General features: G+C 33.5%; 1 protein-coding gene across 3 annotated transcripts in view; it reads left to right on the plus strand.

Annotated features, from left to right (window-relative positions):
• CenG1A (Centaurin gamma 1A) overlaps positions 1-25,467 on the plus strand; it is a 273,686-nt gene that overhangs the window by 180,659 nt on the left and 67,560 nt on the right. For all 3 annotated transcript variants that reach the window (XM_089107130.1, XM_089107128.1, XM_089107129.1), the window contains exons 13-14: positions 3,107-3,234; positions 23,714-23,828. In XM_089107130.1, coding sequence (XP_088963256.1) covers positions 3,107-3,234; positions 23,714-23,828 — 243 coding nt within the window. The remainder of the gene's footprint in view (positions 1-3,106; positions 3,235-23,713; positions 23,829-25,467) is intronic.

The raw sequence follows: 25,467 nt of genomic DNA on the forward strand, positions 1-25,467 counted from the left end.
GAAGAGTTTCAGAGGATACCCAAAACAAAACGTGAAAACATGGTCTGAAAAAATGAAATAAAAAAATTACATTTGTAAAGCTTTGTTTAAGCATCGTTCCATAGTACCTTATATGTTTAATTATGTGTACTTCGCAATCAAAAATACAGTTGCTTTTTTTTCTTCCTTTTTTCTATAATATACCCTAACACTTTGGAGATAAAAATTTGGTTCCGCCGATGAATTGAGTAGAATTAAATGCATTAACCTCTATGAAACGCAATCTTAGTTTCTATGCATCTTTCTCTTTCTCTTACAAATCTATGAGGAGCAATCTTTTTTTATTAGTAGATGTCTCTAACATTCATCACTGTCTTTTTGTAACAGTTCCTAGCTGTCAATCCTAATGCAGAGACGTTAACTAAAAGAAGAGGAAAATATTGGATACAACAAATCTCACTTAAGTGAAGCCATAAAAATCATCTAAGTCTTTTTCTATTTTGTATCATAAAAGTAATCGCGACATAACTATGCAACCGCCAATGTAAAATACAATAAAAACTCACTTTTCACTTTCTAATTAGTAATTATTCCACATTCATTTAAAACAAAAGTATGAAATAGGCCTTTTTATCTTAAGCCAAACAATATGCTCTTCGAACAGACAACATAATCTGCATGTATGGAACATTTAACCTTTAGTCTACAACAGCACTACTCCCAAAAGACTTATTCCACTCTAGATAGTCACGCAGATTTGCTTCAGAAACAAAAATGAAAATGAAGAGCAAAGACACACGCGGTTAGAAAAAAGAAAACCAAAAGTTTGAAGCTTAGTAGAAATCGTTATTAGAAATTGGACTTGCTGTTATAATCAAATATCTTTGAATAGACCTCAGTATGAAAAGACATTAAATTGCGCAAAGAGCAAGAAACTGGTAATTGCAAAAATACTTATATATATATATTCTAAAAAAGGATTGATAGTTTAAAATGATTCTTTGGGCCTAGTTTAAAACTAGAAAACCCCACCGTGGCCGTCATACTAATTGCTCGTTGACGTAAAGTCGATAGACAGTTATTGCGACAAGCCTATGGCTTCCTCCTTTATTGGATAAAATAAAAAATAAATAAATAATTTTGTTTTCTTTCTTTTTTTTCGATGTATTGTTTACTGTAGTTTTGTTATAGTTGTCATTGTATTGTTAGGACCACAACAAGCTTTAAAATAAAAATTCAAAATAGGGATAAAATCCCTTTTAATAGACAGTGTATAATAAATTTCACAAAAAATACCAGATATTTCGGTCACATATACAGTGACCGTCATCAGTAGTAAACTACTGATCAGTTTTACTACTAATGACGGTCACTGTATATGTGACCGAAATATCTGGTATTTTTTGTGAAATTTCTATACACTGTCTATTAAAAAGGATTTTATCCCAATTTTGAACTTTTATTTTATCGTCATGGAAAGGCAGTGTGGTCTCCGAAATTATCTACAACAAGCTTTGCTTTTGGTGCCAAACAACCTTTAGCAGTGGTTAATATATATATAGAATGATCAACGAGGATACTCCGTGGGATCCCAACCGTAAATTATGGCGACTCTATTAGTCTGATTCACTGTAGATAGATATATACAATAAAATCATTCCCTGCCTTAATCATTATACTAAGCTGAGCCGAGATGCAAATGCTCCGGAGAACGTAAAAACATAAGAGAAATTAAATTTTTTCACGGGTAGACAAGTCAGATTTCTCTTGAACACGAAGCTTGGCATCCACTTTTTAATGCTAAATTTTAAAGAATCTAATTTTAAATTACTCATTCCTAATATATATATATATATATATATATATATATATATATATATATGTCTATATGTCTAAATTATTAGTTTAATTCTGTATTAATATATATATATATATATATATATATATATATATATATATATATATATATATATATATATATATATATATATATATATATATATATATATATATATATATATATATATATATATATATATATATATATATATATATATATATATATATAATCAGCAGTTAGTAGCGCAATGTTATTATTAGATGTTTATAAAAATTACAAGTAGGTTGCAAAGTCTCGAGTTGGTTTCAAAGGCATTTTGAGAAAGTTTCAGCCAAAATACGTGTTCAAGGGTTTCCATATGATCTGCCATCAGTGGTCCAATGGACGAGGACGTAAGAATATATGGGCGCAGCTTTTATACGCGCCAAGACTGTAGTAGCCAAATATTACCGAGTGGTTATTGTACTATATATAATTTATATTCAGTGGTCTGATGACACATCAGAGCCAAAAAAAAAGTCAAAACATTTAAAATATTTTCTCGAAGAGCATGAAGAAGCAATCTCCTTTGAGTTACTTACTATTTCGTAACAATACCAGAGTACATTTGTTGAGACTTTAAATATTTTCTAAATAGATGTCTCTGACAATCCTCACTCTCTCTTTGGAACACTATCTAGTTCTCAATCCCGATACGGAGAGCTTACGTGAAGGAAAAACAGAAAATACTGGACGATATCAATCTTACTGAAGCTGGGACATAAATTTTGGGGAAAGAGGGGAGTAATCAAATAGATGTTTTAGTCAAAGTCCTAACAAGCTCTGCTGGAATGGGTCTATGAATTAAATTAACCAAGATGGGAAGATTGGTTAGTTCGCTATAAAAGGAATGGTTTATGTTCACTATTAACTACTGTGAAAAAAATGTTTGTCGCTGTTTCATTTTTGAATTTCTGTTGAATTGAATATATTGTTCTTTCAGGCTTTTGAATGATATAGAATAAATATACGACAGGCTGGTGTAAAAACGTTAAAATAGAATGAAAAAAAGCACACTGTAAAGCATTGATCTTTTCCTTGAAAGAAAAGAATTAAGAAAAAACTTGAAAGAAATTCACGAAAAAGAAAAGAGGTCGTTAGAAGATTTTATTGAATAATATATATTGATAAACCTCTCCAAATTATTGAAGACAAAATAACTGCTGTCGGAAGACATACACTTTATACAACTTTTATTTCCAGTTTACTTACTTATGATTATATAAAATCTTTCTACTTGTTTTTAAGAGTATGATGGTTTTGAGTTTCAAATCGTTTCACTGGATAACAAAACCTGGCATTTTGAAGCATCGAGTTTAGAAGAAAGAGATGAATGGGTTACCGCAATAGAAGGACAAATTCTGAACTTACTTCAGGTATTTTTTAGATTATTATTTGGAGGACGTGCTGTTGGACTTGCAAAAATCGACTTTTCGCTGCGAAACTCTGAATCTTCGATATGTAGAACCTGTAATTAAGAAGCTGAATGGAATAAATCCAGTTTTTTTCTTTTTTATGTTTTATTTTCAAAGCAATAAATAGATTCTTAGCTTTATACAAGGATATTTCCTTAAAAAAAAGTTAGTGCCATAATACGATACAATATTTTTGCCTTTTTAAATGATTTTTGAGAAGCCAGTTTTATTTAATCCATCCTAAATACTTAAGAAAATTAATAAGATTCTCTAAACTTTAGAACACTCTCCTAGCGGAAGCAGATTAATGACAATAAGATTAAATGTCTTTAAAAAAAAGTTGAATAAAAAAAGTAATGAAATAATGAACAATAATATATACAAGTATTGGTAAGGTCCATGTCACGATGAGGTCAAATAAATTGGATATATAATCTATATTTAGATTATTTATTGGATAATAAATTGGATATATAATTTATAAATAATATAAATTGGGTAAATTCACAAGATGGATGTAACAAAAAAAAAAAAAAGATCAATCTTAAGAAAAAGGATATAAAATCATGGTTTAAAAGCAATATCAAACACCACAAAATGCTAGACCCATCTGCTGGAAGGTGTATTGAAATCAAACCGGTAATGAATCTTCTGTTTGGGCTTACTATGCTGTTTGCTTTGGTCAAACTGGCTTAAAGCCCTAAGTCTGGCTTAGGGCTCGAGGATATGGGGGATCAAGTAAGTATAGTTGTTGAAAGGATTTTACAGGACCAAGAAATACAGACATGGCAGGCCCAGCGTTCAATTTTGAATTCACTGCGTCTTTATTGTCGGTCGAAGGAGATTTGGGGTGAAGTTTTATTTTTTAAGGTGGGTTTGAATAAAAATGAAATTAAGCTATTAATTGAAATGAGGGCTGATAGTTTGCCACTGGGCCAAAGAAGAATGTTTATCGGGAGGGAAAAGTCAAAGGCTGGTCCTTATTTTTGTCCTATGTGTGGAGGTTTAGACGAGAGCGTGTATCACTTTATGTGTGAATGTGAGGAGCTGAGTGATTGGAGACTGGAAGTGATTGGTAGGGGGATTATGATTTTGAGTGGTTGGTGAATTTGTGTGCGGATGATGGGTATGCGAAGGTTGGCAGGAATCCTTTGTTTCGCATTGAATATTGGAGTAGATTCCTCAAGGATTATGTTAGGTTATGTGCAATTTCTTTGTAATGGTTCTTTGTTTATATTTTTTGCCATGGCCTATGGGCTTTTAGCGCAAATAAATTCTATTCTAATTCTATGCTGTTTGCTTTGGTCAAACTGGCTTCTGAATGTTTCAAAAGCAGGGTTTAAGGCCCTCTAAGCTATTGGTTTACGGCCTTCTAAGAGGACCTCTAAGGCCCTAAGTTGTGCTTCTGAATAGTTCTAAAGTAGGGTTTAAGGCCCTCTAAGTTGTGTCAATCGGTCTTGAAAGTTAGAACGAATAATATATTTAAATGAAGGGATAACGAATTTGACTTTCCAGAACTGTATATGCTACCTTTTTTTCCAAAAAAGATACGTCATTGAAGTCAAGCAAATATCAAACTAAAACAAGATTAAGACGTAACAATAACTGTATAATATTTTACAATTGTTGTTTTTTATATGATAAAGATAATAATGTTAGGTGAAATTAGAAAGGTTTAGTATTGTTCTATACAAACAGTTTCAGATTTCTCTTTTCTACTCTCTTATAACCCTTTGATTTTTTCCATTTTGAAAAATAATAAAAAATTCAAAAGTAATGTGATAAAAGCTTTACGATTGACATTATCCGGATCTTTATTAAAGGCACGCTATTGTTACTGTTTTTCCTAGCTTTACAGTAAGAGAGTAGCTTTGAAAAAAAGATATAATCAAAGTAGTAAGCATTTAATTTTTCGTTTTTGTTTTTTCTCAAGGGTCCGTTTTCAAGAGAGAATGCGGACAGAAAACAGGATACGACTGTTGACAGCAAACATTTTACTTAATAGATATTCTGCTTTTTTTTTGTTTTGGCTAGCACTTATAAGAAATACAGACTATCGGGTCTTTGCTCTTTTTTGTTGGTATTAGGATGATGGACATCTTTGAGTGAAGGTAGGGGTGAAAGACCTGAAGGTAGGGGACCCCTACCTTCACTCTTGTCATGATATGCTTTGGCGTTGAATTTTAAAAAATGGTTTTGACTATAGAACATGCCAAATATCAATGGCAAAAAAAGGGCTTTTAAATTAGACAGATACGGAGTTAGTTGTTTTCTCAGGAGGTGGGGGGAGGGGCAACTGTAGACTGTGTCGCCTCCAGCTGCACCATCAACACTGTAAATATTACAATTTTTGTCCAAAAAATTACAACTTTAGATTGTTTTGCCGGCCCCTAGGTGTGCCATCCGGTACGCTTGTCCCCTTTAGCCCCTCTCATCCTAGATCCGACTGAAATGAGATATGTATATTCTCTTTCCACCGCTTTTATCGGGGATATTGCGAAATCAAGATGAAGCAATTAAAGTTGAAACTTCGTTTCTGGAGTCTTATATAGAAAAGACCAGTTTCTCTTGATGTTTCACTTAGACAAGAAGCTATCAAAAGGTCTTGAAATTGAGTCTTCTTTTTGGGAAGCGATCCGAGAGCAAATTGAATTTTGAATGAAATTTGCTTTATAGAAGTTGAAACAAGTGATTGAAAGATCTAATGTTTAAATCTAACTCTACTTTTTTCTTGTTAATATGTGAAAAGAACAGAAACAATCAAGATTGTAAAGTTGTGGTGGCGTCGTTTGGTCTGCCGTGGGTACCAGTGTTAGACCCTTCTCTTTGTTTCTAGACGTAGATGTTATACGGGTCACATACAAGTGCTATATTGGCTCTTCTCTTTTTTTTTTTTTTACAAACAACAGACACGACACGACACAAGCCAAATTTACCCAAGCATAGGTTGCCCCCCCCCCCCGTAAAAGTAAAATTACGGAGATTTTTTGATTATTTAAAACTCTGTATTGGAGACATTCCTGATTTAAATCTCCGGCATGCTTCTCACAGAATTAAACTAATAATTTAGACATATATATATATATATATATATATATATATATATATATATAATATATATATATATATATATATATATATATATATATATATATATATATATATATATATATATATATATACAGACTTTACACGAGCTATATAAATAGACTTTAAACATAAAGTTTATGTATCTAGTTATAGCTATATAAATTAGATATATACGGTAGGATATACCTATTTATAGACTTTATATTTCTACTTTTGTTCTTTGGCAAGCTTCTCAAAAGTATTAAGTTATTAATTAATACAAACTGTCTACATACTTTATATCTTTATACATAGAATTTACATACCTACTTTTGTTTTTCGTTAAGATTCTCAATGCGTTAAGCTGTTATTTTATACATATACATAGAATTATACACCAACTTTGTATGGGATTTATACATAGACTTCATATACCTACTTTTGTTCTTTGGTAAGCTTCTCGCAGCATCAAGCTAATAATTTATACATAAACATAGACTGTATACTTGCTTTATATAGACTCTATGGATATACTTTATACAAAGACTTTATGCTTACTTTTGTTCTCTAGGATGCTTCTCACAGTGTTAAGTTAATAATTTATACATATACATAGACTTTTATAATGCCTAATTCATATAGACTTTATACATATTACCTTCTATACCTACTTTTGTTCTCCAGTATAATTCTGGCAGTATTAAGCTTATAATTTATGCATGCTTTTGTACCCCAATATTCTTTCCTTAGTATATTCTATTCTAGTATGTAAACCTGCTGTATATTCGTATTAGACTTGTAGATAATTGACTTGTAAATTAAGTCAATTTTATGTCAATTTAGGTCTTGCTGTCGTTTCACTGAAAGATCGATGGTGGTTATCATAAATTTGAATTCCCTAGCTTAATAATTATATCTCCTGCTTTTAAATTTAGTATTTATTAGAAGCTGGTAATTTTCTTTTCTAAATTAAATTATTCTTCTGGGTACAATGGTTCTAGGGAAATTGCACCGTTAAAAAACGAAGAAGAAAATCTTGAAGACAACAAAAGAGTCTATGGATAGTAGGAAGAAAAGAGAGATTAAATGTACGAATGTTTCGCCAAAATGCAAGAAGGCATCTTGCGTGGAGAAATAAAGAGGGAAAATCCAAAATCAAAGAAGAATAAAAAGAAAATGATGAAATGGAGTATATGCAGCTGCTAATCCACGGCACGAACTATGGAAGTAGAATATACAATCAATGGGCTACTCCTCTGAACAACAATAGAGAAACAACTAACCTAAAAGATCTAAAGCAACGTTGCCAACAAGTATAATTTAGCGTTTTTGGTACAATTTAGAGGTTCTAGTACAGTGCGGCACACTCGGACATTTCATGACACAATCCCCAATTTCTGGCCCATTTCGGTACATCCTCAAGCTACCTCTTATGGAATTCAGGGAGATTTTCGTTGATATGACACAAGAGAGAATTTTTTGCAGAGTTCAAAATTAAACATTACATTAGAAACCCCGCCTAAAATTGGTTTCTGAGTGAGAAAGAAGATATTATCTAAAAAAGAAAGATTACTTGTCTTTCAGTTTATTTATTATTTTGTCTGGGAAATGGAAACTGGCATAGAATGTTATAATTTTGCTAAAAGGTATCTTTTGGTAAAAATTTGGTCATACAACCGGCAAAATTTATCTCAAAGCATTGGCAACACTGATTCAGTTGTTTTTCTGCTGTCGTTCAGAGGAGTAGCTCATTGATTATATATTCGGCTTCCGGGGTTTTGTTCATGGAGTAGTAATTGCATAGTTTAGTTTGATTTGTTTAATCTTATTCTTACAAGAAAAGAAACAATAAACTACAAAAAAAGAAAAAAATAGAAAAGGAGGTGAATAAGACGGTTGTTATGGCTAAGACGAATTACTGACTAATTAAACTCCAGTTCCAAAATTATCGTGGTAAAATAAAGTAAAATTCGTAATAGCGATAGTAATCCATCCTAAACCTCTTTACGGCCCTTTTACTCAGAAATGTATAAATCGCAGCAAAAAATATCACGGAACGGATTAAAAAAACTCGAGTATGTCTTTGTTAACGCTTACTGAGGGAAATGTCCACGTTTACTAAAAATTTTAGAATACTAAATGTTTGGCCTATTCTTAATATTGCGCACTGTTTGAAAACGAAAAAAAACTTAGAAGATTGTTGGCAGAAATCTCAAGCCATCGAAAAGAAGTGATATGTGGCATGTAAAATGAGCTTAATACACCATAAGGACTTGTTTAAAAACGGAATTTCAACAGGAAAATGAATCAGGCACTATAGGAATAGGTAATAGGTATTAGGTAATATTAGGTAAGGAAAGTGTTTTTGAATTAGTGTTTGAATTTTGAAAGTTTGAATTAGTGTTTTAGTCTCATTTTGAAAAAGTTTGAAAAAGTGTTTAGGAAACTAAACACTTAAAATGCTCTATAATATTAGGTAAGAAGTAGACATATGTTTCATATTCTTAGAGGGATTTAAGTGTCAAGGTTATTCGTAAAAGCAAAAAGAAGGCAGAGAATTTTCTTCAAATGTAGCCAATTGAAATGTAGCAAATGTAGCCAATCAAATACACCTTAATGAGCTTAATAAGGACTTGTTTAAAAACGGAATTTCAACAGGAAAATGAATCAGGCACGATAGACATGGAAGACGCATCTGGAATATTAACTTAAGGTGCGACAGAAGTTCAGTTGAATTCGGATTAAGATGTGAATTAATCGTCGTAATTATAACCGCAAAATGGCTGTGCACATTACAAATAAAAGGATCCTCCCAAAAATGTACGTATAGTGGTTAATCCACGACAATCTTGGACTAATATCATTTAAAAAATAATTCTTAAGCTTTGACACATTAAGCACATATATCCGTTGTTTCAGTGGAAACATACTAGATCAGTTGAAAATTTAGCGCCCGAAAAACGGACTGCTCTTAAATTGATTTCGTTTTCTGTCTAATATTAAAAACTTGCATACTAAGAGATGTTTCACAAGCAAAACTTTTAAGCCAATGACCAAACCCAAACTTGGACCAAAAGTTAAGAACAAAACTTGGCTTGATTCTTCACTTTTTTAAGCTCGGCATCATACTTCCCAAAGGTTTTTAAAGTACACGACGAATCAACGGAACAGCTATTGCTTCAGCTTTTTTGATTGGCGAAATAAAATTTATGTTTTAAGGATTTCACTGAGCATCACTGATAAAATAGCCAACGCCGAAGAAATGAAACGGCACTGAGATTGTGGATAACAGCAAACCTGGAGTCAAGAAATAGAGTGAACAATTTACATCACTCCATTCACGTTTGCGAATCCGTTTCCTGGGCTTGGTAAAAGCGCTGAAACTGATTTTTGATAGACCTTAAATAAGAGGCGGTTCTCTCCTCATCGACAACGGGAATCCCGAGCAGTGAAGAACGGGCGAACGCACACAATGGTCCAGATTAGAAGCTACATCACTATTAAGGATATAGAAAAACCTACGGTCTATATTAATGAACTTATGCGCAGCTGGTAGAGTATTCAGCAGGATCTCAGACTGACTAGATGATCTGTGGACGTGTAAATTTTTATTATTGGCAAGTAGCCATAAATAGCAGAAAGATACACACTCAGCTGATTAGTCCGTTAGGTTTGTCACAACACTAGGAAAAGGTCAACAAAGACTGCACCAGTTTTTGGTCATGTAGGAGATAAGTCATATTTATCATATAGCGTGAACCAAGACAATGCCGCAAATTCTTACTGCTTGAAAATTCTCCTGATGAGTTATTATTATCAATTATTGAAAACCCATGAATCACAAAACATTACAAGATGGGGTAAAGGGGAAAGAAAAGACGAAGAAAAAAAAATAAACAAAACAAAAGCTAACGAACAAGAAACCAATGAGACAACCAAGCAACAAAACAGAACACTATTGAATTAGAGCACTATTGAATTAGAACATGGTACCAATCATTCTGTGAATCCAATTTTCGGTTATATTTGGCAATTAATTTAAGGATTTCAAGATTAGGATCCGCAAGTTTGAAATTTCTGATTAAAGGAGAATTTCGATGCCAAGGAGGCAACCGAAGCAAATACTTAGCAAACCGAAAGAAAATGGACCGGACTTTCAGACAATCAGTTCTAGTAAAGAGACTTCCAAAATGGGGCAATATACATAATGTGAGGGAGGGCACCAGACACCGGAAATAAACTTACAAGAGTCTGTCTAATATAAAAATACGAGGCCAACAGAGGCCCTACCCCGAGTCTGCCTAGCGTTGGTGCTTGGCAGACTCGGTGCTTGGCAGGCTATACACAATATGATTTACGATTTCTAGAAATTTCTCGTAATAGCATAAGGGAGACGAATGTGCAAGAATCTGTCTCATATAGTATGTAAGGCCGTCTGAAGGCTGCCCCCGAGTGCTCTAGTGTTGGTGCGACCTTGTTTCCTTCAATGTGAAGTTTAAGCGTAATAGTATCTTTGTTCTAGGTGTTAAAACAAGGGATATCTTTGCTATTTATATATGTAATCAATCAATTTATTCAATTAATAAAGTCAATCATTTGCACATTTGCCTCTCAATTACTTAGACTATCTGTTTTGGCTTTTCGCTGTCTACAATTAGCCATGTCTTGATGCAACCTATGCAACCTACTGCAAAATACTTGATAACTTCAATTCAAGTTTGAATTCTTGATAACTTCAAGAATACTTTCAACATTCGCACCTTTAGGTGACTCAACACAAGTCTCTGTAAGTTTCTATTCATATTGTAACAGAATTGTGATTTTGTGATTATGCCTCTAAAGTTTGTGATTTTTCAATAATGATTAAACTCAAGCGATGAAACATCACGCAGAAGTTCCGGTGAGCATAAAATCTAGTAGTAATCTATCAATATTGTTTTTTTTTTTCCTTTTAAAGTTTTGTTTTTCGTTGGCTATATTCAACGCACGTTGTAAAAACTAAATGTTCTTGCCTTTCATACGCAAAGTAGATAATGACGCTCAAATGTGTAAATGTGAAAGGGTATATGTACTGATGTGAAGGCTAGTTAATAATTGCCCTTATAAAGTATTTAAGGTGGGTAGGAAGGCCTTTACTTGAATAACTAGCGCAATTTAAACCGCATGGAAGAATCTTGATTAATACCAACAACTTTTCTTTATGGACACTTCTGCTGATGACCATAAAGTTTTCTTTTATGGGTTTCAGTTTTGCAGCCACTGCAGTGCTCTTGATGGTCAGGTCCAAAGTGGGACAAAGTTACCCACTTTTGACATTGCTTTTTTAGCGTGTAACGTGATGCGGAAAAAATCGAGGTGACACCAGGGACACTTTTTTATAAACCGGGTCGACACCAAAATCACTTTTTGGTCAAACATTTTGGCACTTTTATGAGCCGAAATGTTGGTATCACTGTAGAAGACGCGCTCAGTGAAATTAAGGAGCAAAAGTTGGCCTGTCTGAAAAAGGGTACCTTATTCTATAAAATGTTTTTCCCCCTTGATAGAAGATCAGTAACCGTTATTTAAGCTGGAAGTTTCAGCTTATTAGGTGTTTCATCATTTTGAACCTGGTATTTTTAAGGAAGATAGACTATCCATCGCGTGTTCCCTCCATTGTTTTTTGTTGTACTTTTTGCAAAAGCTGTCCAACGAATAGTAATTAGGCTTGGTGAAGTAGTAGAAAGTTACGTGACATTTTGTATAGATAACTTGCTGAATTATGTCACACAAGTCACGAAGAATAGTGGATAGGATGTATAAAAAAGAAAGTATTTTCTGTTAGCAGAGTTAGGGCTGCTAAATAATCGTGTAAAAATTGGATTTTTAGACACTTGGATTTCTTTTAGACACAGTGCCATTGTTTCCACTTCTTGGCGCTTCTTCAATCCCAAAATGTATATATGTTACCGTGACTGTCCGAAATTCGTCAATGTCGACATTCACCAGTGAATGTCCGAAATACCTTTATTTCTCCTTGGATTTAATCAGCATTGCCAGTCTACTTTTTCAATTTAATGCAGGTTTGCATGAAGTATATATATACATGTATATATATATATATATATATATATATATATATATATATATATATATATATATATATATATATATATATATATATATATATATATATATATATATATATATATATATATATATATATATATACATATCATATATATATATGTGCAGCAATAATTGTGTATGTATGTATTTATGTATGTATATATGTATTTCTGTTCTCGAAAACGGCTCCATATTTTTTCGGGAAAATTGGTATCTTGGGATATTCTCGCATGACACAAAAACCATCTAGATAGGTCAGGAGTCTGAGAAAAATCATTATGAGCCTTAATTTTTGTTTTTGCAAATGACATCATGTACTATGTTATTATATCATATAAGAATTTCTTATGACATCATATATGGCATCATATAAGTATTTTCTTTAGGACGTCATGCATAGCCTAAGTAAGATTGTTGAGTTTCCATTCAACAGTTATTTATATAATATGATGTCTGTTGAAAGGCTCAAAAAACGAAAATTTGCAGTTGCAGTTACTATAAATGATGATTCTTTGGAACCAACACATATGGAACCAACTTTCAAACGTAATAAGATGTGAAAATTGAAAACCTGAACCATCAGTTGTAAAAGCACCAATACGGACAGCTAAAGCTAAGGTCATGGCTAAATTGTCTGAAGTAATCAAAATCTAAAAACATCAAAAATGAAAATGAAGAGCAAAGACGCGAGCGGTTCGAAGATATGCGAAAACCACAATTAGAGCGTGTTAAAAATGAAAATGAAGGGTAAGACACATGCGGTTAGAAGACATACGATACCAAACAAGTGAGGGAGTCAAAAATGAAAATGAAGAGCAGCGAGTCAATGAAAATCAACCTGGACAGCAAGAATCAAAACTTGTCAAAATCGAAAATGATTGCGATGATGATTTGGTTTGTTATTTTGACATGGATAAGGTCATCAATGTCTACCATACCTTTGTTGAAAAAACAAAGGTTCGGCGATATGTATTTCATAATGAAGAAAGGTAAGCCGAGGAGTAACGAAGCAAAAAAATTGAAAATGATAGAGATGATGATTGGGTTTTGGATTTTGACATGGATAAGGTCATCAATACCTACCACAATTTTGAAAATCAGAAATATGGACTGGATAAATCGTTGGAAGAAAAAGAAGTTTTTGTTCTAACAATTAAAAAAAAAACAAAGCTTCGGCGTTATGTCTTTCATAATGACAAAAGACAAGCCAAGGCAAAAGAAGAAGCTTTTGTCCCACCCCCTGAACAATTAAAAGAAACAAAGGGGGTCGTCAATGCCTTCCATACCTTGTAAAATCAAAAACATGGACTAGATAAATCGTTGGAAAAAACAGAAGTTTTTGTCCCACCACCTGAACAATTAAAAGAAACAAAGGTTCGGCGATATGTCTTTCATAATGACAAAAGACAAGCCGAGGCAAAAGTTACAGGTCCAATAAAAAAGAGTAATTTTACAAAGGCACCATTTCTAATGTAAGGTCCATTTGGATGTCATGACATCAACAAAAGGCTCAAATTGTCAGCGTTTAGAAGACAAGCGACAGCGAGAATCTGGATATAGAAGCCTGCCGCGTGCCCCATACCTTTGTTAAAAAAACAAAGGTTCGGCGATGCGTATTTCATAATGACGAAAGGTAAGCCGAGGTGTAACGAACTAACCAAATTGAAAATGATAGCGATGATGATCGGGTTTTGGATTTTGGCATGGATAAGGTCATTAATACCTACCGTACTTTAGAAAATCAAAAATATATACTGGATAAACCGTTGAAAGAAAAAGAAGTTTTTGTCCCACCACCTGAACAATTAAAAGAAATAAAGGTTCGGCGATACGTCTTTCATAATGACAAAAGGCAAGCCAAGGCAAAAGAAGAAGTTTTTGTCTCACCACCTGAACAATCAAAAGAAACAAAGGTGGTCGTCAATGCCTTCCATACCTTTGGAAATAAAATAACATGGACTAGATAAATCGTTCGAATAAAAAAAAGTTTTTGTCCCACAACCTTGAAAATTAGAAGAAACGAGGTTTTGGCGATATGTCTTTCACAGTGACGAAAATACAAGCAAAGACAGGAATTAAAGATCCAACAAAAAAAAATTTATACTTTTGCAAAGGCACCACCCGGCGGCGAAGCCGCCGCGCTTCCGGTACTATATGTATATATATACATATAGATACATACATACATATATATATATATATATATATATATATATATATATATATATATATATATATATATATATTACTACTTTTTTTCATTACTGCCTGAATATAAATTATAAGCATCTAAAGCTCACATTAGAACTAAGCTTATTAATGCCGAGAAACCTGTAAGTTTGATAGGAACATTAATAAAAACCTCCAAAATAAGAAAAGGTTGTATTTTTCGTGTAGAATTCAAATATGAAGTAGCCTTTATTGGTTGTCATTTCGAAGTTGCCCTTGAACAACGTCCTCTGATGTTCGTAAAGTTTATTCTGGGCAAATGAACATCCATAAAAAAAACTAAAAAAAAAAATAGAATCCGTCACTTGAGTTTTTAGATATGTGCAGTTTCAAAATAATTTTTTCACCCTTCATAGGTGTTTTGTTAGATTACGCGTTAAGTTTTCCTTTGATTTAGTCTATAAATGTAATCTTGACTTCAAAATAAACAAAGTTTCATTTTGAAAACCTGGCCAATCGATGGGCCAGGATCTTATTCCTGGCCAATCGATGGGCCAATTCTTATTTCATTCTGGACGCTCTTGACACCCTGGTCTAGTAGATTAAAAGAAAGTATGTATAGTAATTCAGGCTGTTAGTGAATTGAAAACGCATCTTAAAATGCCTTTAAAATGCCATGAATACCGTTACTTATAGGCAACTCTTTCATTTATGATGATTTACTTATTCTTGGGGCTAGTATGTCTAAGAAAGACAGACACGCATGTTTTTTCTTCTTGATTCTTCCCTTGCCTCTTTTTTTGTAAGAGGTTTGGAATGAATGGTAATTAGCCTTTTAAATTATTAGAAAGTAGTGTGATATTTTATACAGATAACTCACTAAATTATGTCGTATATAAGTCGCAAAATATTGCGGATATGGTTTTAGAAAGGGATCGTTGGAAGTTGAAAATGCCTATTTACTTCTGTTTATTTCCGAAACAAAGAAAAGTTGACCTGTTTCTTCGTTTTTGGTTATATCGTTTTAGTGAAAATGCCTGTTTGGTTCTGAAAATGCCTGTTTTTTTGTTTGTTTTCTTATGGTATAAAAGTTTGTTCTGTCTATACGGTCTTCCTTTCGATAGGGGAAGATTTTCGAAGACTGGTTTGGAGAACCCCTCTTACGGAATTTTTTTTTAATAGGCTTTTGAAAAAAGTACTTCCTGAGTTTTTTCACCCCCGCTAAATAGAAAATTTCCCAATCCCTTACAGGTTGTAAATAGACTACCCGCTAATGAGCAGGATCCAGGATTTCTTTTTCGGGGGGGGGGAGGTTACTAATTTTTGACTTAATTTCTGGGGAAGGGGGTTAACTAATTTTTGACTCAGTTTTCGACTAATTTTACTGATTTTTAACCTAGGTTTTGACTAATTTTCGACTTTATTTTCGACTCGGTCGAAAAATCTTCTGAGGTTTTCAGGCCGGCTCAAACCGGGTAACCCCCCAACCCCTGATACGGCCTTGTAAATGCTCCCCTATTTTTTGTGACATATTTTGTTTACTTCTGACCAATTTGGTATTTATTAACTAACTGTAGAACTTATTTACACTGAGTAAGCCCTGTCTCCTTTGGTTCATAGCTAGGGGAAACAATTATTTTAGTTCCTTAAGCTACATTAAGTAATCCTTTAAGTTTAGTCGATTCACAAACTATTCTATTTATTAGAATGAATCTTCTTTTCTTGTCACCATAGATGTCATTCCAAAGTTTCAGCTTATTTGGAAATAAACTACTAACTTTGGCGACATCCCCCGACAGTTTAGTCCCTTTTTGATGAATTAAACAACTTAGGTGAAAGTTTACTTAATTCCCCTTGCTCTGTCTCGGGTGCAATGCTTACTTTTTATCGTAGGTTTTTATGCTTTGCTTTACTGAAGAAAAGCTTTCTCTAACTTTCTAATGATCCATTCGGTTTTCTTAGAAGAAAAACTTTGATTGAGTCAGTCTTTCTGAGTTTTTCTACCTAGCGCTCCTTTGTGAATGATTGCCTTGCATGGGACATTTTTTGTACATTTTTATTACCACTAAAGTGGAATATTCGTAACTAAATAGTTAAAATAAAAACAAACATAAACACAAGAACTGAAGAATATAAGACAAGGGAAATAAATTGCTGAATGTGGCGTAATTTTAACCAGGGGCGTAATTTTGTCAAAATCGTTGGGCAAAGTTGGAGCCAATTTTCCCAAGTTAAGGGAAATTGAGCAAGTGAAAAATGAAAAAAGAGCCACGTAGTACCATGAAGGCAAAGTCGTACTAAAGAAGACTGGACTGTTTCTGTGGATTCTTGAATTATGTAGGCCTATCTTAGTTTGACAAGATTTTTTAAGATGCTACATTTCAGCTGGGGAATGGGGAATGAGGTCTGGAGGGGCAGCTGTCCAGCCTGGTCCATAGCAAATTACAGCCCTGTTGTTGGCCTATCTATAATAAAATAATTGACAGTTCCGTTTGTATTTAAACGACAAACTGCATGGAAAAATACAATATCAAACAATAAATAAAAATGTCAGACGCCATATTATACCCATTTATTGTGAATAAAAACATATGGAATTGCCATGGAAACAGCCAAATTCAGTCTCACCACTGGTAATTTTAAAGTGACTTTTCTCAGTTGTAACTTGTTGGTTTCTTTTCTGGTTGCTGCAGGACAAGGAAACAAGCTCTATTTTTGCTCTTGTGCTATATAACTGAAACTTTCTGGCTTTAATTTACATTCCTATTTCCCCTTTCTGTGATTACTTTTTTTTCTTCTGTGTTTACAAAGTTTTAAAACATATTTTTCCCCCTCCCCTCCCTCGCTGCCCTGAAAAAGTATTTTTTAAATTTTTTAAAATATGATTATAAGGCAGATGTGTTCATCGACTACTTCAAATATAATTTGAAACAATAAATTGATACTCCTACAATGGTGGGCAGAGACTGTCGCTAAGTATCTGGTTTTGTAAAGAACGTCACCAGGGTTGCCACCCTGATCTGGAATAATTTAACAAATAAGAGGATAAAAATTCACGCGATGGAATCTTTTTTAAATGAATATTCAAAAAAATTTTTTGAGCCTGTGGCTTACGCTCAAAGCGCATCCCTAACACTTAAATTTTGCTATAGAATGCTAATTTATGCGATTTTCACAATCTTTTTTCCTTTTTTCTTCTTTTTTTCTCTTTTCCCCTTTTCTTTCGCTTTGAAAGTATGATAGAAAATTTTGGAAACCTACAAGTTCAAAAATCTTTTATATATATATATATATATATATATATATATATATATATATATATATATATATATATATATATATATATATATATATATATATATATATATATATATATATATATATATATATATATATATATATATATTTATATATATATATTTATATATATATATATATATATATATAACTTTTACTAGTTTTTACTAGATTTCGGTAAATTTACTAGATTTTTTTTTACTAGATCTAGTAAAATCCTACTGACGGTGGCAACCCTGAACGTCACTCTGGACTAAGCGCGGAATTTTTATTTTTTTACACAAGTATTTGAGGTATTTATTTTAATCCATTGTGTTTTTTACCTTTATATATCTATATGATTTAATTTATATGTTATCGAGGTTGAGCAATTGTTGAAACCTAAACAGAGTTTCGAGTATTCACGAGAATATGTAAAAAGAGGAAGAAAAAAGGACGTCGAAATATGAGTTCAGGAAGTTAAATGACTAACGATAAAATCATTGTTATCGGCCGTTGTTATTGGCCGTTCGTTTGGTCTCTTTAGGCCTTTATACTAGCGACTCTTTGAACACTAAAATTCAGTATTTCTAATACTTGACAGGTATTAAATCTGTCAACCTATGTCAAGTATTAAATTTGACAAGGAAAAAAAAATGTTTTGGATACTAGATTTGCTCTGTAGTATGTAGCTATGTAATATTTAGAGTCTTTGTTTTATATTTTCGTTTCACTGTCTAATAAAAGGACCTATCCCTATTTGGAATTCTTATTGTTTTCGTAGCTATGTAAAACTTGGATTTTATAAACAGATAGAATATACTCATCGAAAACCTGTTTCTGATATTTTTTCTGAACGAGATTTTTGTATAGCCTTTTCCCTGTATCGACTGGTAGGTTTGAAAAATATCTTCATAAAGGGCCTAGATATGCCATAGGTCAGTCCTTATGAACCTTTTGTACACGCGCCAGTTACATCAGCCTTTTTGTTTCGTTTTTTGGGAGGTTGGGTGGGGAGTACCTTGCCAAATAAACATATGTATAAATGGCTATCTAGAGGAATGCAAAAAAAAAACTGTTAGAAATTTACACATGGAACAAACTCAGCAAAAGATTTGGCCGATTTTAGCAAAAGACGGTATAAATATTCTCCATGTTTGCCATAGGTTAGTTGCTAAAGTTCTATTCCAAGAACGCGGATGTCTTCGCACAATTTGTGGTAATTTCTAATTTTTAAGTTTAGTGTGTTAAACGACTATATTTCTACTCGCTTTAAGTTTTAATCTCACTCTTTGTTATTATTTAAAGAACTTTATTTTAAACTTATTTGACAAAGGAGCATGAGAGGTTACGAAGGCATGTGTACGAATTTTCGGAGTAATAGCAAGTAACAATCAGAGGCAACGCTACTGCGTTGCCTATAGTAAAGGCCTTACGGCTCCAATGTTTTATTATTATATATATTTTTTTTCAGAGGCACTTCATATGGAAGGGGTCGTCGTATAAACTTGAAAGGGGGCTCATTCAATTGGAAATCGAGAGCTCTAGCGCCCTTTTTAAGAGTCGAAATTGATCGGAGGGCAACTACCCCCCCCAGGCCCTTTTTCCCCAAATACATCCGATAAAAATTTTGAGGTAGCCATTTTGTTAAAAATAGTTCTAAGATCATATAACAAAAACTCCGGGGTCGACACGAGCCCCCATGGCCCGGGGGCAGGCGTTGTAAGTTATGCCCTGGGGGTAAATATGGTTCTTATTATATCTTATAGAAGGGATGCTTATAAAAACTTCAGAGAGGGCTCATTTGATTGGAAATTAAAAGTTCTAGTTCGTTTTTTGGAGTCAAAAGAGTCCGGAGGACAATTAGCCCCCCCCCGCACGTCCTTTTCCCCAATTGCATCAGATAAAAATTTTGAGATAGCCATTTTGTTAAAAATAATTCAAAGGTCAGATAACAAAACTCCGATGTTGACACACCCTCTCCCCCAGGGCCCGGGGGCGGGCGTCCTCCACTCCCTTTTTTCCCTAAATGTATCAAATAAAAATTTCGAGATAACCATTTTGTTAAAAATAATTAAAAGGTCAGATAACAGAAACTCTAGTGTCAACACAGCCCCCCAGAGACCGGGGGGCAGGCGTTGTAAGTTATGCCCTGGGGGCATAAATGGTTCTTATGGAAGGGAATCTCGTATATACTTCAGAGATGGCTAATTTGTTTCTAAAGTGATAGTTCTTGTTCACTTTTTTAGAGTCAAAAGAGATTGGAGGGCAACTAGCCCACCACCACACCCTTTTTTCCCAAATGCATCAGGTAAAAATTTTGAGATAGCTATTTTGTTAAAAAAATAGTTAAAAGGTCAGATCACAAAATCTCTGATGTCGACACAACCCCCCAGGGCCCGGGGGAAGTCGTTGTAAGTTATGCCCTGGGGGCATATATGGCTCTTACGGAAGGGATGCTCGTATAAATTGCAGAGGGCTCACTTGATTGGAAATTGAAAGTTCCAGTTCACTTTTTAAGAATTAAAGAGATCCAAGGGCAACTAGCCCGCCCCCCTCCCATGCCCTTTTTCCCCAAACCCATCCGATAAAAGTTTGAGATAGCCATTTCAAATATCAGATAACAAAAACTCCGGTGTCGACAGAAACCCCCATGGCCCGGGGGCAGGCGTTGTAAGTTATGCCCTGGGGGCGTATATGGTTCTTATGGAAGGGATGCTCGTATAAATTTCAGATAGGGCTCATTTGATTGAAAATTAGAAAGTCGTTGTTCACTTTTATAAGAGTCCAAAGTGATCAGAGGGCAGCTAGCCCCCCCCCCCCACGTCCTTTTCCCCCCAAATGCATCAGATAAAAAATCTGAGATAACAATTTTGTTAAAAATAGTTCAAGGGTCATATAACAATATTTCCTGTGTCGACACAACCTCCCAAGGCCTAGGGACAGGCGTTGTAACTTATGCCCTGGGGTTGTATATGGTTCATATGGAATGGATGCTCGTATAAACTTCAGAGATGGCTCATTTGATTGGAATGTGAAAGTTCTATTTCACTTTAATTACTTCACAAAAGGTGAAGTAATTAAAATAATTATGCCTCGGGGGTTGACAAAACCTCCCACTGCCCCCAGAGCAAGGGCTGTAACTTATGCAAGCTGTCCATTGTTCATATATAAGGTTTTTATCAAAGAGGTAATCCTATAGACTTTGGAAAAGGCTCATTCAAATTAAATCGAACGTTCTAGCTCTGTTTTTAAAAGTCAAGAATAATCGGACAGTAAGCAATACCCCCCCCCGCCATTTTCTTGTAAGTGCTTCCGATCAAAGTTTTGAGTTAGCCATTTTGTTCAAAATCGTCCAAATGTCAAACAGCTTTGGTTCCGGGTTTGAATCCCTCCAAGCCCTGGGGGAAAAGGCTGTAAGTTAAACGAGCAGTCCATCGTTAACATATAAAGCTTCTATGGAAAGCGTGGTTGTATAAACTTAGGAGGAAGTTCATTCAACCGGGAATCGAAATTTATTATGCCCCTTTTCGGAATCGAAATTTATCAAAAAGTAACAAGCCTCCCCCCCTTTTGCCTCTTCCTCCAAAAGCATCTTATCAAAATTTTAAAATAGCCATTTTGTTCAAAATAGTACAAATTCAAATTACTATAACTTAGGGGTTGAGGAATCCTCCATAGCCCCTGGGGCAAGGACTTTCACTTATGTAAGTTGCCTATTATTACAATATGAGGTTTTTGTGGAAGGGTGGTCGTATTAACTTTGGAGGGGGCTCATTTGATCAGAAATTGTAATTTCTAGTTCTTTCTTAAGAGTCAAAAGTGATCAATAGGCAACTAGCCAAATCTCCACTTTTTCAAAGGTCATCCGGTCAAAATTTTGAGATTGTCATTTTGTTCAAAAAAGTTCAAAGACCAAATAACTTTGCTTCCGGGGTTGAGGCTCCCGCCCTAAACCCTTGGTAAATTGCTCTGAGTTACGGAACTTGCTTGTTGTTACTTTGACGCTTTATTTACTTCAATACTTGGATTTAGTGATTTACGTGGCAACTTCGATTTACTGTGCAAGGGCTGTAAGTTATGCGAGTTGCTTATTGTTACTTTGATGCTTTCTTCACTTTGCTATTTTTTTTTACTTTGGTATTGATACTTTGATACTAGTTTTGACTATTTGATGAACATCTGATGATGAAAAAAAGTTTGATTTTGAAATGAGGAATTTCTAAAAACTTGAAACTTTTGCAATAAAAAACGAACTATAATTAATGTAAAAAAAAAAAACTTTCCGAAAAAGAAGTTTTCCAAAGAAAAGTAAAGGCCATTTTATATTGAAGTTGAGCAGATACAAATACCTGTTGAAATTCAAACCCAAAACGATTAGAAATTACTATTAAATCCTATTATCCTATTATCCTTCTCTCAATGTAAAAGTCTAAAACCTACCGCGTCATTGGTGCTTTACTGAAAATGAATTATATTACAACTATTTTTTTTCGTACTTAATATTGAAAATAAATATTAAAATTACAGTGAAATTTTGAACTGCTGAGCTTTCATCAATTAATATCATTATGCATCAAATTATCAGTTTAATTTATTTGTTCTTTCTAAGATTGTTCAAGACGAATATAGTTTCACTACAAACAATAGTTTGGATACTACCCCCTTCCTTAACCGTAAAAACCTAAAGCCTGTGTCATTGGCGCTTCACTGAAAAGAATTATGTTACAAATATTTTCTTTTCCAGTTCTTACAGCATCGAAAATGAAAATAAAAATTACAGTGAAAATAACTATTGAACTGATGGATTTTTGAACAATTAATATCATTATGTATCAAATATAAATAAATATACATTCTTTCCAATACTGTTCAAGAAAAATATTGTTTACAGTAAAGCGCCAATGACGCAGCAGGCTTTAAACTTTTACAGTGAGAGAAGGAGGCGATACCCAAACTCTTGTTTGTAAATTATTTTTTTTTTTTTTTTTCGTTTCAAGCTTGATTTGTATATTCAGTTTAAGCAGTACTCGCTTTAAGATTTGTTTATTCATTAATATTATTCGTCTTAAGCTTGATTTGCATATTCAATTTAAGCACACTCTCTTTAAGATTTATCTATTCATTCATATTATTACTTGTTGTATATTTTTTTGCTATGATCGTTTATTTAATTTCTGTTCGTTTTGGGTTTCATTTATTCTTTAATGGTAATTTCTGGTCGTTTTGGATTTGAATTTTAACAGGTATTTGTATCTCCTCAACTTAAGTTTAAAATGGCCTTTACTTTTCTTTGAAAAACTTCTTTCACGGAAAGTTTGTTTTTTTAATTAATAGCATGAAACGCCAAGTTTTTAGAAGAATAATTGTCATCCAAACGGTAATTAAAATTGCGTGTTATTTCTTAAGAACTAATGTTCAAGTTTGTTTAAATTAAACCAACGGTTTTGACATCTTCAATCTCAAATTCTGTTTAAAATCCAGGAAATGCATGTTTTGAACTATACAACTTTGGCGCAAAATAGTGTACCGAATAATTTTTGTTGCCATAATTAAAGCTTAGCCTATACCATTTTTACGGACGTCTTCTAAATATCGTTCTGTAAGCTGGTTTAGAGAGTACCACTCAAATAATGAAAGCGTTGCCATATATGCGTACTTGAAAAGACAAATCGAAAGAAAAAAAGATGCGCTGTTGTTGGGAGCAATTTTACTGTATTTAAGTAACTTTAGATGAATCGCAGTAGTTTAGTTTAAACAAGCCATTTCAAATTTAGAATAAAGTATGAAATTTAAAATATTACTGATTTAATTGCAGGGCAATGAAAGCTCCAAGGCAAAGGGCAGAGTGAACCCTATTGTTGACCCAGCTCAGATTCAGAGCATAAAAAATGTACCTGGCAATCTCAATTGCGCCGATTGTGACGCCCCTAGTGAGTATTCTCTAGGACTATTTCTTTTTTCTAAGACTAGGGTAATAGACTTCTAGCTCTTAATGTCGCTTTATTGCTAAATACAGAATTTTGCTATGACATCAGATGGGAGATAAGGCGAAAGTTTAATTTTAAATGTACTAGTTAAAGGCTCTGTTGGACGGCATGCTTATCTCCCATCGGATTATGATCATAAATGCCCAAACAATGGTTAACACCTTTGAATATCCACGGATGAAGAAACATCATAGTGGCAGCTCTAGCTCCAACCTAGTAAAGAGTGAACCATGGCCTAAAAATAAAAAAACACGATTTGAAGGAAATGTTTTTAAAAAACATTTTTTTTTTAAAGAAAAACCGTGTCACCCGCTTATGCTCATTTATGAAGACTGGGAAAAAGTTTTACCTTCTTCCAAAAAAAAAACATAATTTTAAGTCCCTTAGGCCTACTCTCCTCTATTCCACAGCTTTGAGTGAAAACAGGCGAACAGTGTATAAAATTCATCACCTTTTAATAAACGCCACTGACTGTATTCATTCTCTTTAAACTATATGCAACACATGCTTTCCTTCAGGTATAAAAAAAGAAAAATACGTATACCCCCTCTGCTTATTGGAAACCAACTGACTGATTGTAAATTTCCCCGATGAAATTATCACCTCAGGTAATAACATAATAATAATAATAATTTATTATTGGCCCACATCATACGTAGAAAAGGTTATTGTGGATCATGACGAAAAAAGGATATAATTCACTTCATACATGAGAACACCAAAATTAAAAAAATCATGAGAGCAGAGTAACCAAAGAAAAGGAAAACATTCAAGATACAAAATACGAAAAATGACAAAAGAAAATTTATGACAAATTTATGACAAAATTTATGACAAAAGACGGACCAAGACTTTTTAATACAGCGGACCAGGGCTTAATAGAGCGTCATTTAATAATTTAGAACTTCATATTTGAATTGTCATCGCTTCCATTAGGGTTTGGCTGGGTGTTACGGATACTTACGGATTATATAAATTGAAACTTGTCGTGGTTAATTGCAAAGAGATGAGTGTTGTACGCGTAGCTTGACATATAGGATAAAGCAATGAGACTTGACCAAGTTCTATTTCTACGCAAAGGAAAAACAAGCTTTTCCAATTACAGAGATTTCATTTATCAACATACTAGATATTTTTTTCTATATTCTTTACTTCTAAAATTCTTGTGTTTTCCTTTGGGAGCTAGTGTGAGATGTTAATTATAAATATATTTCTTGTGGTTAATTGAAAAGAGGTAGATGCTGTACGTGCAGTTTGACGTTTAAGACTAAAAGACTTAAACCACGTCCTATTTCTATGGGAGGAAAAAAAACAGGCTTTTCTAACTGCAGTGCAGGATTGTATTTATAAACTCTGGAGGTGTCTTTTCCCTATATCCTGTATTCCAATTTTTTTTTCTGTTTGTATTTTTATGATCTTCCTCGTTTTGTTTGTTTCAGAACATTTGTTTTTTATTTCGAAACTCTCACTTTTAAGGCTCATTTTTAAAGGATTAGCTACGGATTTATTTCACAACTAGTTAATCTCCTTTGTTATTTTCAAAGTTTTCCTTCTTTGCAAACTAAACTTTCATTTTTCTTAT

The sequence above is a fragment of the Artemia sp. Qi Xiang Cuo genome, chromosome 21, assembly GCF_049724085.1.
Source record: "Artemia sp. Qi Xiang Cuo chromosome 21, ASM4972408v1, whole genome shotgun sequence".
Lineage (NCBI taxonomy): Eukaryota > Metazoa > Arthropoda > Branchiopoda > Anostraca > Artemiidae > Artemia > Artemia sp. Qi Xiang Cuo.